The sequence below is a fragment of the Glandiceps talaboti genome, chromosome 10 (genome assembly GCF_964340395.1).
Source record: "Glandiceps talaboti chromosome 10, keGlaTala1.1, whole genome shotgun sequence".
NCBI lineage: Eukaryota > Metazoa > Hemichordata > Enteropneusta > Spengelidae > Glandiceps > Glandiceps talaboti.
In genome coordinates, this window is record NC_135558.1 from 14916577 (window position 1) to 14932735 (window position 16159).

Below are 16159 nucleotides of genomic sequence, written 5' to 3' on the forward strand. Positions count from 1 at the left end.
ACTGGAGAGATGTTTGTTGTAGGTGGCTATAGCTGAATGCACGTCACTTGGAGGCTGATGAAATTCAGGTATGGTGATGATATTACTGGAGAAAACATCGGTGTCAATGGACGAGATGGAGCGATACATGACTTGACGTTTCTGAAGTGGTGGTTTCTGTAGTTTGACTTTGGCATGGACAGGACTGTGATCAGAAAGAGTTGGATGATGGACATCTATGGAATCGATGACAGACTCAGAATTTGTGATGATTAAATCTACATACATACATACATACATACATACATACGTACGTACGTATATAGCCATGTGATGGACGCCATTTTCTTTTTCAATCGATCGAAAACGAATAGGTTACTTTCCATCTAATATTACAACATGAAGTGTTGTCATTATGCCAAAAATATAGGTCGTGTTGTAATTGTGCCTTGTTTTGATGAATCCGGACACCCTCACAGTCATAGGCCAAAGCCCTCATTACTTACTGTAAAGTTAAAACATAATACCCAGCCTGCGAAACAATATAGTATGACAAGTACATTGAAAGACGAGCCCCTTTCATTTACATACATTTGTTGATATTAACGCATGTGACTGCTCTGTCCTTCTCGATGTTAATGTTTTCTTTATTTTCTTTATTTGTTTGTTATTTGTGTTATATGTATATTTACACAGACAGATCCTAATAACATCATTACAGTCTCAAGTCCTGAGAGACCATCTTTTTTCAATCAGTAACTTTATTTCTTTGACAAAGTACACCCCTAATCTACACAATTTATCACATATACAATTACCCAATGTGTTCACCCTGCCAATCGACCTCGTTCCTATGCGTGCCATGAAATCATTCAGTTCACATAATGATTCAATATTCTCAGAGGCTCCCCTTATAGAAGGCGTTCAGTTTAAATATGGTACATTATTTGTTTGAATGTGCCAATTTCACAAAAAGGGAGAAAATACTGAAAACAGCCATCACACTTAATACGCAGTTCAATAATATTTAATTTCATGGAATTTCTTTTGCACAGACAACACCACAAGTCTACTATTGGAAATCCAATAACTATTACAATTAAAGGTAAGCATATCGATTGAATTGTTCCTAACACAAGTATTAGAAAATGGCGGATAAGAATATTCAAAATGGCGGATAACAATGTTCAAAATGGCGGATAAGATTGTTCAAAATGGCGAATAAGAACAATAAAAATGGCTGCAGCTCACAATATAAGTTTTCTAATACCCATACACGACTAATAAAAGTAATGTCTGTTATGTGTATTGCTTTAAACGAACGCTGTGATTGACTATAATATATAAATGTAATGTAAAATGTTGAGGAAAGTTGGCCGAGTATACCTTTATTTATTCATTTGAAGTTTTGATTACAGGATGATAAATATCGATATTGAACTCGAGAAGTATACACACAAACTAAAATCGGAGAACAGTTTTCAAAAAAGAAGTAGCAACATACGGCAAATGTGTCACCTGCCGATTTACTATGACTTTAATGAATAGTTGTTGACCATTGTCCTTTAATATTTCATCCCAGATTCTAATATGATAACATTAAAACTTCCATTATGTGGACCTGACCTACCTGTTACACTGTCCAGTGGTTATTGGAAGGACAACCTGACCTTTGTACCTTTAATGTGTCGCAGCCAACAATGGCAGAACGAAGACATGGAAAAGTGTCTTTTGGGAAAAGAATTACATGTGTACGGAGATTCAACCTTAGGTCAAGTTAGTAAAAGTTTGAGATTTCTTCACGTCCTACCGCCAAAGTTATTACACGATCATTTCCTTCTGCTCAGGGGTGGTGCTCCTATCCAGTATGTTAAGAATATGTTTTTTGAAGGTGATTTCGTAGATAGAATAAGAAACTGCACCTCTGTGACCCCTGTGGTTATAATGAATTTTTGTTTCCATTTTGGTTCCTGGACAACAAGAACTTATTTGGATAGAATCTTTGGAGCGAAATATGCCGTTCACAGACTATTTAAACGATGCCCAGAAGCGATTGTCATCATTAAATTAGCACATCCACGAGATAACACCGATATTGTACAGAAAGTTCATAGCTCTAACTACAGATTTCATGACATGAACAGAATGATCCGTCGGGTCTTTGGTGATATTGGTGTCAGATTCTTGGATATCTGGGATCTTGTCTCGTCTCATATCTCCGACAACAATGTCCACATGACTGCCCCCGTAATAACGCAAGAGCTTCATCTCATGTTATCGTACATTTGCCCAGAAATGGTGAAGAAATTATCATTCTAATAGACGATTGTCTATAGAAGTTATTCGTTTTATCGTCAATTTTACCAACACATATAACAACCATATCTTACTGGTACGATGCATGATTACCTCTGTGTAACTTTCATTTCTTGTTAGTTGAACACAGGTAAACTTAATTAATGCCACATCCAATGTTTCTTTCCTTTTTTCTGGGACTCGAAATCGCTAGGCTAGAATTAACTTCACCATAAATATATTTCTAATCCTTCTTCGATTGCGAACATTGCAGTTTGTTTGCAACTTTTGTACATTGGTCAAAAAAGCGAGTGATTTGTTATGAGTTTCTCGTTCTGTGAGTTTTCTGACATCGATCTGAAAGCCAAAGAATGGCATACGTTACATATCTTAATTTTGGAATGTGTGTGATCATTGTCTTCCACTAAGTACACGTTTCACTTATACGGTGCAAGCAATATATCCTTTGTTAGCTGTATAGAACAGAACAAATAATAAATGCACTAGAAAGCTGGTGATGGTTAAGTTGTGTTTTAATCAATTCATTTTTGCAAGTTTGTCTTCAGTATAATGTTAAGAATGATAAATATTATTATGCGATTCATTATGTGTATGTATGTATGTATGTATGTATGTATGTATGTATGTATGTATGTATGTATGTATGTATGTATGTATGTCTGTATGTATGTATGTATGTATGTATGTATGTATGTATGTATGTATGTATGTGTGTGTGTGTGTGTGTGTGTACGTACGTACGTATTAGGTGCAAGACAACTATTTCCATTTCCCCTTCCTGTTAGCTATAATATACATATTTATCTGGCAAATGTATTTGTACTTTTTAATTACTATATATTTTTGGGAATAAATAATTTATTAATATCATTATTATTATTATTATTATTATTATCATTATTATTACCCGACCCCCCCCCCCACCTGGTTTCTGACGGCAACCTCAACTTTTTTTAACGTATTCGAATAAAATCGCGAAAATTGTGAAATCTCACGAGAAATAGTAGATGTGGGAACTGACATCAACACAATATAAAACTGGCCTTCCAATCTGGCTGTATATCTGATGAGGAGAACCAAACATAGAGACCATATGGAAAACAGTGGAAAACATAACTACCTGGAGCGTTACATTCGTGCCTTGTCAATACCCAAAAAGATGCCTTTATAGTGTAAGTTAATTATATTGCAAAAATATAACATATTCCATTATTGGCAATAGAAAAGCCATTTAAAGCTGCAATATTAAAGTGCAACTGAACATTTTTTTGGAAGATAACTTACTTCTTGAGGTCGTACAGCCTTAACAGTATTGAATTACCTATGGGGGGGGGGGGAAAGTGTATTTTAGAGAAAGAAAGTCGAGGCAAAGCACGCCAGAATCAGTGGAGGGTCACATTTTACGCAACAGCTCGACTCTGATTTCCCCTATCCCACCCCCTTGTAATCTTTACTGAATGCTCCTTAACTGATACCACAGTAGAGATGTTTATGTTCAGTTAGTACAAAGTGAGAAAACACAGGAAGAGGACAAAGTTTTTGAAAGTTTATTTCTTTCTTTATTTTAAAATGGTCGCTAGCGGTGCTCGTGCGTGCGTGTGTGTGTGGAGAGAGAGAGAGGGGGAGAGATAGAGAGAGAGAGAGAGAGAGAGAGAGAGAGAGAGAGAGAGAGAGAGAGAGAGAGAGAGAGAGAGAGAGAGAGAGAGAGAGAGAGAGAGAGAGGGAGGGAGGGAGGGAGGGAGAGGGAGAGGGAGAGGGAGAGAAAGGGGGAGGATGGGAGGGAGAGAAAGAGTGCGGGGGAGAGAGAAGTACGGAGGCAGGGAGGGGGGGGAGGAAGAGACTTGCAGAACGTGACACCAATAGCGACTTGAAGACAGCGCCACCAACGACTAAGTAGAGAAACGGCGGTAAAAGACAAAATGGCGGCGATCATAGGGTAAGTTTGACATGTGGATCTTCACTATCTTAAAATGACGTAAATCTGCATTCATATTAAGTTGTAGAAACGTCTACATGAAGATATCGATAAGTTAACGTATCGCTGTAATTTCCTTCCACCGTGTTCTAGTATTCATCCATAAAAACTATTGTCAAGTATTAGTGATCGCAACAACAACATTGTCTCGATACATCATGATTCCGTAGACTCGATGTTGCAGCAGACCGGGATGTTCTTGTCGGAACTAACATTCACTGTTAAAGTTCATTTTATGAGAAAGAAAAATTAATGCAATTAACTTGGAGGTGGGGAGGGGCAGGGGGCTGTCTACAGCACATATGGTCTATATAAAACCATTGATTAATGTCCGTTTAACTACACATTAAAGTCACATGGATGATGCATCTGACTACAGTTACCGTGAATTACTAGTTAGTTAAACTACTGTGTAGATGCCAACGTAAAGATACCGTATAGGACCTAGACTACTAGTTAGTTCACTGGCGTTTTAGTTTCCAGAGTACAAAATGTCGGTGAAGTAACCAGTAATTCCCAGTCGTTGTACTCGGTACTGAATGCATCCATATGACTTGTCGTTAAAATAAAAAGTCACTGTTATTGTTAACCTCCAACCACCCCTGACTTTTTCATTTATCCATGGAGGATGTATTTCCCAAACACATCCATGATTTAACCCACACCCCCACCCCTAGACTTAGTTCAAGGAGGCTCTGAATTGAGTACTGTTTTTCACATTTCCAGGTCCAATCATGAACTATTGCAGGTTATAAGTGGTCGATCTGCTCTGAGGTCAGAGGTGAGTGTATTAACTTCCTGTTCTTTTCGGCCTCCTAAGTTCTTTGGCAGATAAAAGACTGCCTCTCTTATGGTGCAGACATTAGAGAATTTCCCTCTGATATGTCTGTGCTTATACTATTAAACCATGCGAGTGAAGGTGTAAATCGTAGCAATACTGTATAGGAACTAGACTATTATGGGTGTACTTGTACCATCAATTGCCATGATTATTTTACAAGTACATCCTCCTCTGTTTTATTTCAATTTGTTTTTTCTGCTGTTAGAAAGTCAAATAGTTAGGCAGTGCAATGCATGTATGTATGTATGTATGTATGTATGTATGTATGTATGTATGTATGTATGTATGTATGTATATATGTATTTATACGTCACCTGTCACCAATCTCGCATTCTGATTGGTCGAGAGCCCTGCAGATACACAGGCGTATTTTTCACCAACAGCCGTATTTTTGCTTGTTGTATCACGTGATTACTGCACGTCCCCTTGTAAACAAATCTAGCAGACAACTAGAGATCGAGCTATAACCAGCATTTCCAATGCCAAATTTGTTGTCAATCGAACAAAATATCACCGTTGTATACATTGTAACAAGTCTTTGAACTGTACTTTTCATGTCACAGGGAAATAGTCAAAAAATTCACACACAACCGTGAAAGTCCAGTGATGGCGAACGCACGGTTGTCACGCGATCGTAAACATGAATTCCTAAATTTATGGAGGATATGAAAATTACCACCACAGAGGGTGCAGTTTTTGCCTAACTAGAACAAGAAAGCATATCACGAACATTTTTGTACGTTTAATGGAATACAGTACGCAAAACAAAGACGCACTCATTTTTCAGCTGATGGTTATAAGTTTGAATTATATCGCTGAGTGATATGCAAATAGTAAACAATACGTCATACTACTGAGCAAACGCGCACTCTGATTGGATGATAAAGTTAAGGCTGACGTGTAAACAACCGCATTGCAGTTATCGGAGTGGTGCATGATACTACGCTCAACAGTATAACGCGGAAGTGATTTTATTTAAAATGAAACAGCACTTTTAGACATTCAAAAATTAATTCTTCGTCGCAGGTGACGTATAAGTATGTTATTTGCCAAATACTGTTCCACATCTTGCTGCTCGAGTTAATTTTTCCGGTATAACGGCTCGCCTCCGGCTCTCCGTTATTACCGGAAAAATTACCTCTCGCAGCAAGATATGGAACGGTATTTGGCAAATAACATATACATATGTACGTGTGTGTGTATGTATGTATGTATGTATGTATGTATGTATGTATGTATGTATGTATGTATGTATGTATGTATGTATGTATGTATGTATCATGTATGTATGTATGTATATCATGTGTATGTGTATGTTTATGTATGTATGTATGTATGTATTTATGTATGTATGTATGTATGTATGTATGTATGTGTGTGTGTATGTATGTATGTATGTATGTATGTATGTATGTATGTATGTAGAAAGAAATGCATAAGGAACTTGTGAGACAGTCAGAATAAATAGATGTAATCTGACGTTTCGAATAAAAATTCTTTTTCATGGTATTCAAGGGCAAGACCTATTAGGTAAACACCTGAATATATCTGTGCATGATTAACGGTTATACATGTGAAAAGTTCTAAAATTCGTACACACCAAATAGAACCCAATATAACACACTTGGAATATAAAATAAGTGTGATTAGACTAGGAGTGATGTGAATAATTTATTAATTCCAAGGGGTTCCAGCGTTCTGAGAAGGAAAATGATTCCTCTTCCTTCAACCTCAATAGTTTCTCATCGCCAGAAACCTTATAAATTCCTGTAATAGACATATCTGATACACTGTGATCGTTGGTGATATGTATGTATGTATGTATGTATGTATGTATGTATGTATGTATGTATGTATGTATGTATGTATGTATATGTTTGAATGTGTACGTGGGTGCATGCATGTATGTATATATGGACATACGTACGCATGTATGTATGATCAAATAGTACAGAGGCTGGTGCGCTATCAGAGAAATACTCTAACTGTTTTGGTCATAAACATTTGCATACATGTAAATGTAACATATCCATCAATTTCACAGGAACAGATCTTGGACGTCTTAAAGGCAAATCAGATCAAACTCCTCAATGGACTGAAATTCTACAAACAGCCAAGGTTAGTATTGTGTAAGCAGTAAATTATGATAAAGAGAGTTATGTGAGATTTGCATCACAACAGCTCTATTATTATGTTTATTCTTTTGTTTTCGAGACAACAATAGGATGGAACCCGCTTTGTTTTTAGAAAGGCCTAGAGAGAAACTTAATATTAGATATAGGCTGCTAATTGACCTGTTACTGGTTCCAAGCTGCATTGCACTTCTCCCCATACTTCTCCATGTCTTCTCTACATGCAAGTGGGGTTTTGCACGTGTGCTACTTGGGGGTGGGGTAGGGTAGGGGTTGTCACCTGACCATACCCTGTATTTGCAATAAAATCCTTCTTTATAATTACATTAGTCTTTGTTCTATGAAATCACCCACAATTAAAGAGGTCGACATGCCTTTTCATGATTTCACACAATTTTTTTTTTCAAAATGCAATAAAGGGAAAATATGCCTAAAGGAAATAACATAATTGATGTTGTTGTCTCAAGCAGTGGATTTTGGAACTGGAAAATCAACAATTACATCACAGCCAATATTTTTTTTATTTCTCAAGAAATAGTGTTCTTGAAGTTGTAAATTTGAGAAGGAACATTTTATGTATGTGTTGTTTTCTTTATTTTCTTTATTTCAACAGAACTGCATCAGCTACCAAACTGAAAAATGACAAGACCATTGGAAAGACATTGCAAGAATTTGTTCTCAAACTTAGCAAGTTTTTGGTAAGAATCTTTTGGGTATTTGTATACATGTATCAGAGCCCCATGACATGAGTACCAGTGTGATGTATGTACTCAAGGGATATTTACAGTGTTCAGGGCTTGAAATAATGACAAATATTTTCTTGGCCACTGGACCAAGTAGAAATTAAAAAAAAAAAAGACTTGTCCAAATGAGAAAGTACTTGTCCACAAAGTAAATATTGTTTTTGTAAATTTTATTGAGATGTTTTGATAAGATTTTTTGTCACCAAGCGAGTTGCCATAACATTACTTCCAGTTTGAGTAAACTCAGGAAATCTAGACTGAATAATCATTTAAATGTGTTCATCTATTTATATGTTAATATATCACTTTGAAAGTTTCTGCAGATACAGGAATATTTCACTTAAATCAGAATGAGTAAGCAGAGGTTTTGAAATTGAAACCATGAGAAATTCTACTTGTCCATTGGGACAAGTACTTCCTAAAATCACTTGCCCAGTGCTTCAAATCACTTGTTGTGGACAAGTAAAATGCCCTCATTTCGAGCCCTAGTGTTTGTAGCCATACTTTTGCCATCAAAGTGAGTGAGTAAGTGAGTGAGAGAGTGCAGAAAACAGTGCATACTAGCACTAGTTATTACATACATGTATATGTATGCTGTTACATATACGTTTATACAGAATAGCAAAATTTGTAAAAAATTAACTGGATTAAAATAATCATGTGTTCACAGAATGCTTACCATTGTTTTTGTTAAGGGCAGTAAGTAGGTAAAATCTACCAGTGTTCCCATATCATTTTATGTGGGTTTCCAAACAAAATTAACATAGACTCTACGGGGAAATAATTCCATTTTTACCTCCTTTCTCCCTTTCTGTTACTAGGTTTCCCCAGTCTTAGCAAAAATACTGCTTACATGCTCATTTGCAATGCAGGTTAACAAAGTTTGTCATTAGTGCAAATAACTATATGTCTTCCTTATGTTCTTACAGGGATTGGATGAATGGCAGAGTCATGAATTACTTCAGAGTTTCTTGAAGACAGCATTTAAAGGCACCAGTAAACAGTTACAGGTAAACCAAGTACAGTGACTAGTATTCAAAGAGTCAAACTTCATGCAGAAGGGTGTCATTTTTGTCATTTTCACAAAAATATGCCAAACTTTATAGGAAACAGTGTTCATACACTCCTGGAAACTCCTGGAATTTCAAAGAAGTCCTGAAAACTACTGCACAGTCCTGGAAAAATGTGACCAGTTCCCAGAAAATTGATGGCTTTATGATTGATATTACTGTCGTAAAGTGTTGATTCTTCAGGGGAAAAAAATGTTTGCAACATGTTTTTCATGCATTTCACTGGTAAACACTCTTGGAAAATTATTTGAATACTCCTTGAAAACTGATAAAAAGCTCCTGCAAAGTTCTGGAATTTTTTTGGCTCTAAATGTATAAATAACTTATTGGAACATAAGAATATATTTTTGTGACAGCAATGAGCATTTGAAGTAACGATATTGTTTGATGTATCTATTTTGTAACTAGGCAATAATCACTGATGACAGAAATTCACAGGCTTTGATAATTAAGGTAAGGATGATCATTTAGTGTTAAATCTGTGAATGAAATAATGAAATACCATACTTTTATGTAAACAACAGTGTGCCCTCTAACGATAGCCAAATGTTGTTGTCATGAGTCAAAATGAGAAAAAGTGGGATTTCTTGCAAGTCACCACATCGTAAGATATAGGGGAACACCAAATTTGTTTGCAGCACTAGAAATTATGTGAGTCAATGGTGCGTCAAATTGGCTTAGAGGGCACACTGGTATGGCAATGTATCTGATAATGTAATACATACAGATCTGAGTTCCATAATATGTAAATGCTGAAAATTATGTGAGAGATTGTCAAATGTAATTCGGCAAAATCAGAACAGATTATTCAGTTTCAAATTTTAATTTAATACACTAAGCATTCTTGCGATGTGTTTAGAGAAATTTCCTGGGATTTTTTTCTTCTCAGAACTGTTAGGGAGCTAGCGCAAGGTTGTCGTAGACATTCCATACAAATCTGACTAATCATTGATTGTGTAGATAGATAATATTATAAGTTATCTGTTGACATTCAATCTTGTGAGAAATTCAAAATCCACATAAGAAACCAGCACCCCACAAGGTCCATCTAAATGCCCACCACCACTCTCATCAGAACCTTCCAGTTATAGTCCCTGGTGGACCAGTTTTGAAAGTGAAGACTACTAGGTACAAGCTGGCATTTGAGAAAGAGTTGCAACTAACAAAACTTGTCAGCTATAGGGTGTTTGCTACATATTTTGTTTAAATGTAATGTTCTAATTGTATTGATCAATAAAGCTATGCTTTGACAATAGTGCCTAAGTCTATAAGGTGAACATATCAAATTTTCTATTCTGTAGAACTATAGAGAAAGCATAGACTTCCTCTCGAAGCTTAAGGTCATGGTTCAGTCCGTGGTCTGTGTGTTACCTATCTTATAGCCATAAGGATTGTAGTCTTGTTCCTATACAGTATCATTACAATTTACACCAGTCCTCCACTCACAACATAGTCAAAGTCGTTACCCTAGAAGTCCTGAGATGCATAAAGTTCATCTACAGCCACCCACACAGTCATTAACATCATGTCTTTGTTAATCAATCACAAAATTCTAACCAATAACACAGCCCCTCATAAAGTTAGTGTTTATCGGGGCAGTTATGTAACCTAAAGTCACCTAAAAATGCTACTTATTTATACACTGTTTATGTCACTATAGCAGTTGGGGTTCACTGATTGGAGGAACAACTTTTTGTGCTGATTGGGGACTTAGACCAGACATGGTCTGTTGGCATCCAGACTTTAAATTGCATAGAATCTCTCATTTGTTTAGGACCAGTTTTTTTCTATGGCTCTGTTAGTGCTAGACAGCTGTTTTTTTACACCTAAATGTTTTTCCAAAACTAGAACTGGAACTCTCTGCTTTGATCCAATACATCACACGTCTTTTTATCAATTTAGTTCCTGTTATATATCTCTATTCCAGGTGTCCGAGTATTATTTTACTGAAAGGATAGCTTTGCTACATTGTATTAAACACATCCTTTGTTTTTGGCAAGATGAGAAACATCCATATAAAGTAAGTTCTTTCTCTTCTTTTTCATGTTCTTTTTTTGAAAATGCTGGAAGACCGGATTTAGTAACTGGATAGAGACTGAATCCTAGTTTAACATTGCACGTGTGGTAATAATCAGCAGCAGACTACAAATTTGTTTCTGATTATATATTTCCCACAATGCACTTTTCAAGATGGTGGTCACAAGTTTCCTGTTAGTTATGATTATTTAACTTTTCTCCAAGCAGAAATAAACCAGTGTTTATCCTTACTTACTTACCTATCAAGATGTGGAATAATTAAAATTCTATCTCTCCAGGAAATAAATTTATTTGCATAAACAAAGACATGTATTAGGTGAACAATGAATATTCATGAATATATATTTGAAGGTAATAAGTATTCATGTGACATGAATATTATGTTGTTCATCTAATGCATATATATATACAGTATGTATACCTCCATAAGGCAACACTGGGTAACTGCTTTTTAACAAAGGTGGTAACAGTTTCATTTTGGTGTGTTTTGGCAATTGCAATTATGTAATGTTGAATCATAGAGTTAATCTCCAGAACTCAAAGTTCATGAAAATACCTTTAATAAGTCGATTTTTGTCTCACAGCATGGCAGATCTCACAAGATCGTGCGTGAGCCATTCCACCCATAGCAACCGCTTGAGGGTGGTCAAGCTGAAAGTGTCAAGTGCTTAGCAACACTGTTGTTCTCAACATCATCACACATGGCCATGGTGAAAGCTTGACCATGATCACATGTTTGACAACCATTGTTGCTAGGCGTATTTGCATATCTCGCAATATCTGCAACGAGACATAAAATGCCGTATTCCTGGAGTTGCAGTGCATACCCTTTTAATACTATCTCAAAGCAAATTATATGAATTGATAAACAAGGGTGGTAATGTGGATGTGGATATCACGTTATTCTAAACCTGGACATTTTCACTAAGTGGTAGACTTATTTTCACTTATTTCACTGGAAAACAAAGAGGCAAAAATAAATAGTTACTAAAATGCCTTCTTGTACATTAAAAAACACAATGTACCAGTCCGGTAATTAAGTAAAAAATTAGTCTTTGACAACTAGCTGAAGACGATAAAATAGCAAAATTTTCTAATATCGAAAATATCTTAGGTTTGCAGTACTTTCCCAATTGACATGTCGCTGCATCAGTAAGGTTGTATCTGCTATGCAATTGTATACTAGGCAGATACGATCTTACTGCACTGACGCGACGATGTGTGTGCTGAAATGTTATAATTCACTAACTTTGTACATGTATGTATTTTGTTGTCACCATAGCATCAATATTGTGAAAGTATGGAAGACGTTCTTCCGGATGACAAGTTGATAACTAGCATACTAGAACAGTATGATGACAGATTCACTTCAATTGCACCAACAACAGAAACAAACGGACAATTGATGGTAAGTTATTGTCTTGTTCCTCTAATGTTAAATAACTTAGTTTGCATTTTTGCCGTTCAACATTTATAATTTTTGATAGATTTGTTTTGTCTGTCAGTTTCACTTGTCACTGTACATCAATTTTGTAGCTTTCTGTTCGTATCCCTCGTCGCTTTGTGTATTGAGTTTCATTTTTTTTCTACTTTTATCATTTTGTATGATTGTCAGTGTAGTGATGCCTCAATGGAAAGAGGTGTTTCAGTTACTTTAGTACTGTCACACTTATTTGAGCTACCCTGAATAAAATATGTTATTATTATTATTTTATTATTATAATAATATTAAGTGTTATTTAAGTAATATTTGCCATCGTTTTGATTTGAGATCAGTCTGGGTTTTTTGCTCTACACCAACTTGTTAACTTCAACAGTGTAAAGAGTTTACTGCTTTGAGATACAAATCATTACCGATTTAGTCTCTGTCAATCTTGGTCCCCTCCATCTACAGTGTACTTGCCATTATATATATATTAATTACTCTCAGAGTTTTGGCTTACTAAGATAGACACAAAGTAAAACTATTGTCCCAACATGTTGATACAGCAGTGATAAGCTATTGAATGGATGTTGGTTTAATTATAGTCTAAGTAGGGGAGGCATAGCAGAGTTTTATCTATTACACCAGTATAAAGCTATCCATTTTGTTTTTGACCTGTAGAATGAACGGCAGTCATTCAGTTGGGGTTTGCAGGGTCTGAGAGAACAGGTTTGTTAATATATACTTTGAAAAGTATATTTCATTTTTCTTGAATTGATGTAATGTATGTGAAGTCACAGCATACCAAGAAAAAAATTATTGGTTAGTACTGGTGCAAAAGGAGCCTTCTGATTGGTCAATAAGTTATAGAATAATTGTACTTTTATGACCATGTGGGGGCGTGCTCCATATATAAAATACATATAAAAGATTGAGAACCTAGATAAGTGGAATGAATGATTCAAGTTGTAACCCTGAGTTACTTCATTTTCATCTTTATTTGGTTGATCATGTCAACACATTCATGATCTGTATGAAGCCATTCACCTGCGTATTTTGCAGTAATTTATCATTTTCGTTTCAATAAGATTTGCACCACAGCCAGCTTTTTCAAGGAAATTTATAGTTCTTACAAATAGATATTCTGACTAGTTTTGCACCAGAGGTGGCATTTATCAAAGGAAACTATAGTTTCAAGCAGTTTAATAAGCCATTTTTCGTCTTGTGGCATGTATCACAAGATCCCGTGTGAGCCATTGCATCCATAGCAGCCACGTGAGAGGTGGTCAAGTTGAAAGTGTCAAAACACTTTGCAACATAGCCACGGCGAAAGCTTGTCTGGTATCATGACCGTGATCACATGTTTGACAACCGTTGTTGCTAGGTATATTTGCATACATGTATCTCCCAAGATCTGCAACGAGATCTTATTTTCAACTTTTTTTTTTTTCAAACTGTAGCATCAAAAATTTGAATCTGAAGATTTGTGTATCTAAGCGGGCTTTAAAAAAAACATAGATTTGAACTCATTTGTGACATTATATTGTGATCAACTTATCTTTCTTTTTCATGATTGTAGTGTGAATTGATGGAGTGTTTGTTACTTTACTACCGATACTTTGAACTACAACCCAACAAACTGATGGAGATACTCAGATTATTCCAGGTAAATGAACGCTGATGCAAATTTTTACACTATCTCGATCACAGTGTGATTAGAATCACACAACAGGGAAACCACTATAGTGTATTCGAGCCCACTGTTGCGGCCGTTTGTTGCTGAATGACTAACGTGAAGTCCTTGGGCAAGATTTGAACCTTGATTACGCCTCGGTCAACCCAGCTGTATAATTGGGGACTTGGTAGAATACAGTTTGCAATGTGACTGTTTTGATCCTATGCGTGTATAAAGGCTGCAATGAATTGTACACTCCCCAGGGAGTTGAGGAAGTATAAAGGGCCGTTGTTCTGCTATTGATCCATGCCACAGGTAATAATTGTAGCACTTTGAGCACAGAGTGGGAAAGCGTTATAGTATTATATACATTACTATATATTATTTTTAGATATCACCTACCCACAATTAAAGTTTAGTTTTTTTCAAAGTCCTGAACAATCATTTACCCCTTGGCACAGACCTATAGTGGTACAACCCTTATACTTCCTGAACTGTCTTTGGAGCATACAACCTGCGCTGTATATTGCATGTGACTAAGTGCAGTAACCCTGCCATCTTAAAAAGTACACATGTTGTATGCCACACAAAAGATTTAAAGTATTCATAAAATTGTCACAAATATTTAGAAAATTAAAAATGTTTGAAATCTGTCATTAATATCCAGGACTATATGTGAATGGCTGCTGTGATGTAATGCTGTTCAGTAAGGTAATGGAATATTAAGACACTTTTTGACTGACACCTTGTGTTGTGTTTACAGAGACAAGATTTTGGTACCCGACAACCAAACAGGCATTTATTTGATGGGGACCGAACTACTGAGGAACTCATGAACAGACTTGGGTAAGACTCAAATGCAAAGGAGTGTATTGATTGGCTAGAGTCACGTGGAAGTGGTATGCTGATTGGCTAGAGTCACATGGAAAAGATGTATACTGATTGGCTAGAGTCACATACTGATTTACTTTTTCTTTTTTTTTTTACTAAACACATATTTGTTTTCACAACTATCAATTTTTGTTGTTGTTGCAATATTTGTTATTTTTAATATCTTGACAGGTTTCTCTGTTCTATGGTGATAGTTGAAGGGATGGATCTATACTGGATACATAACAGACCAAACAGGTAGACTACATATTTCAAACTTATCAACATGTCCGTATCTTGCAGATATTTTGTCTGAATTTGTTCCAAATAATTCACCAAAAATTACTAATATGTGTTATTTTGAGTAACTATAGTCAAAACAGAGTGTATTTGCAGTAGAAATAGTGCTTTGTAATCGTGTCATTGATGCAATAACTTGAATGAATGACTGGCTTGCAGATCAGTTTAGCACACACAGCATGGAAGGGGGGGGGGTGGTCTATGTATAGGGCATTGCATACTGCAAACAGGAAATTGAGGATACATCGCCCTCACACAAGTTGGGGTATCATCACCTCATAGTACCGTTTCTTGAGAGCTTTGTCCCTTGGTATTCTGTAGAAGTGTAAACAGAGATGTTTTTCGTATTGTTCAGACATTGAGGAAAGCAGCAGTGCTCTCTGATTAACCAAGTAACCTATACCATGTATACCCCCAAGGTACACACACTGTGACACAGACAGGAAGTACGTGTAGCGCACCATCATGGCATATTTTGCAAAGGCCTGTTGATTTCAACGCTAATGTAAATAGACATGTAGTTATTTTCACAATTTATATTCGTTTGTCCTATCTCATCATTGCTTTGTGATTCTATTAGCCCCCCTCCCCTCCCCTCCCCTCCCCTCCCCACCCCCTTACATTTCCAATTCTCTATGTAAAGTTTAATATGTATTATATCTTCTTCTTCTTTTCAGTGTTCCTGAAAATGTACTTGTGAAAAATATGGCAAAATTTATGGTAAGCTCAAATTACAACAGACCAGACTGCTTCTACAATGTTTGCAAATGAAACTTTGCGGTTCCGATTATCCAAGCT

General features: G+C 36.1%; 2 protein-coding genes across 2 annotated transcripts in view; both read left to right on the top strand.

Moving 5' to 3' along the window:
* Window positions 1-1569: 1569 nt before the first annotated feature.
* On the top strand, window positions 1570-2298 carry LOC144440637 (NXPE family member 3-like). The gene has a single exon (XM_078130022.1). The coding sequence runs from the start codon at window positions 1570-1572 to the stop codon at window positions 2296-2298; it is 729 nt and encodes a 242-aa protein (XP_077986148.1).
* A 1916-nt stretch (window positions 2299-4214) lies between these two features.
* The window catches only part of LOC144440638 (nucleoporin NUP188-like), a 39092-nt gene continuing 27147 nt past the window's right edge, over window positions 4215-16159 (top strand). The window contains exons 1-13 of the mRNA XM_078130024.1: window positions 4215-4231; window positions 4997-5051; window positions 7156-7229; window positions 7857-7941; window positions 8916-8996; window positions 9465-9509; window positions 10984-11076; window positions 12376-12501; window positions 13198-13245; window positions 14096-14182; window positions 14955-15037; window positions 15254-15319; window positions 16039-16081. Of these exons, the coding sequence (XP_077986150.1) occupies window positions 4215-4231; window positions 4997-5051; window positions 7156-7229; window positions 7857-7941; window positions 8916-8996; window positions 9465-9509; window positions 10984-11076; window positions 12376-12501; window positions 13198-13245; window positions 14096-14182; window positions 14955-15037; window positions 15254-15319; window positions 16039-16081 (903 nt within the window). The remainder of the gene's footprint in view (window positions 4232-4996; window positions 5052-7155; window positions 7230-7856; window positions 7942-8915; window positions 8997-9464; window positions 9510-10983; window positions 11077-12375; window positions 12502-13197; window positions 13246-14095; window positions 14183-14954; window positions 15038-15253; window positions 15320-16038; window positions 16082-16159) is intronic.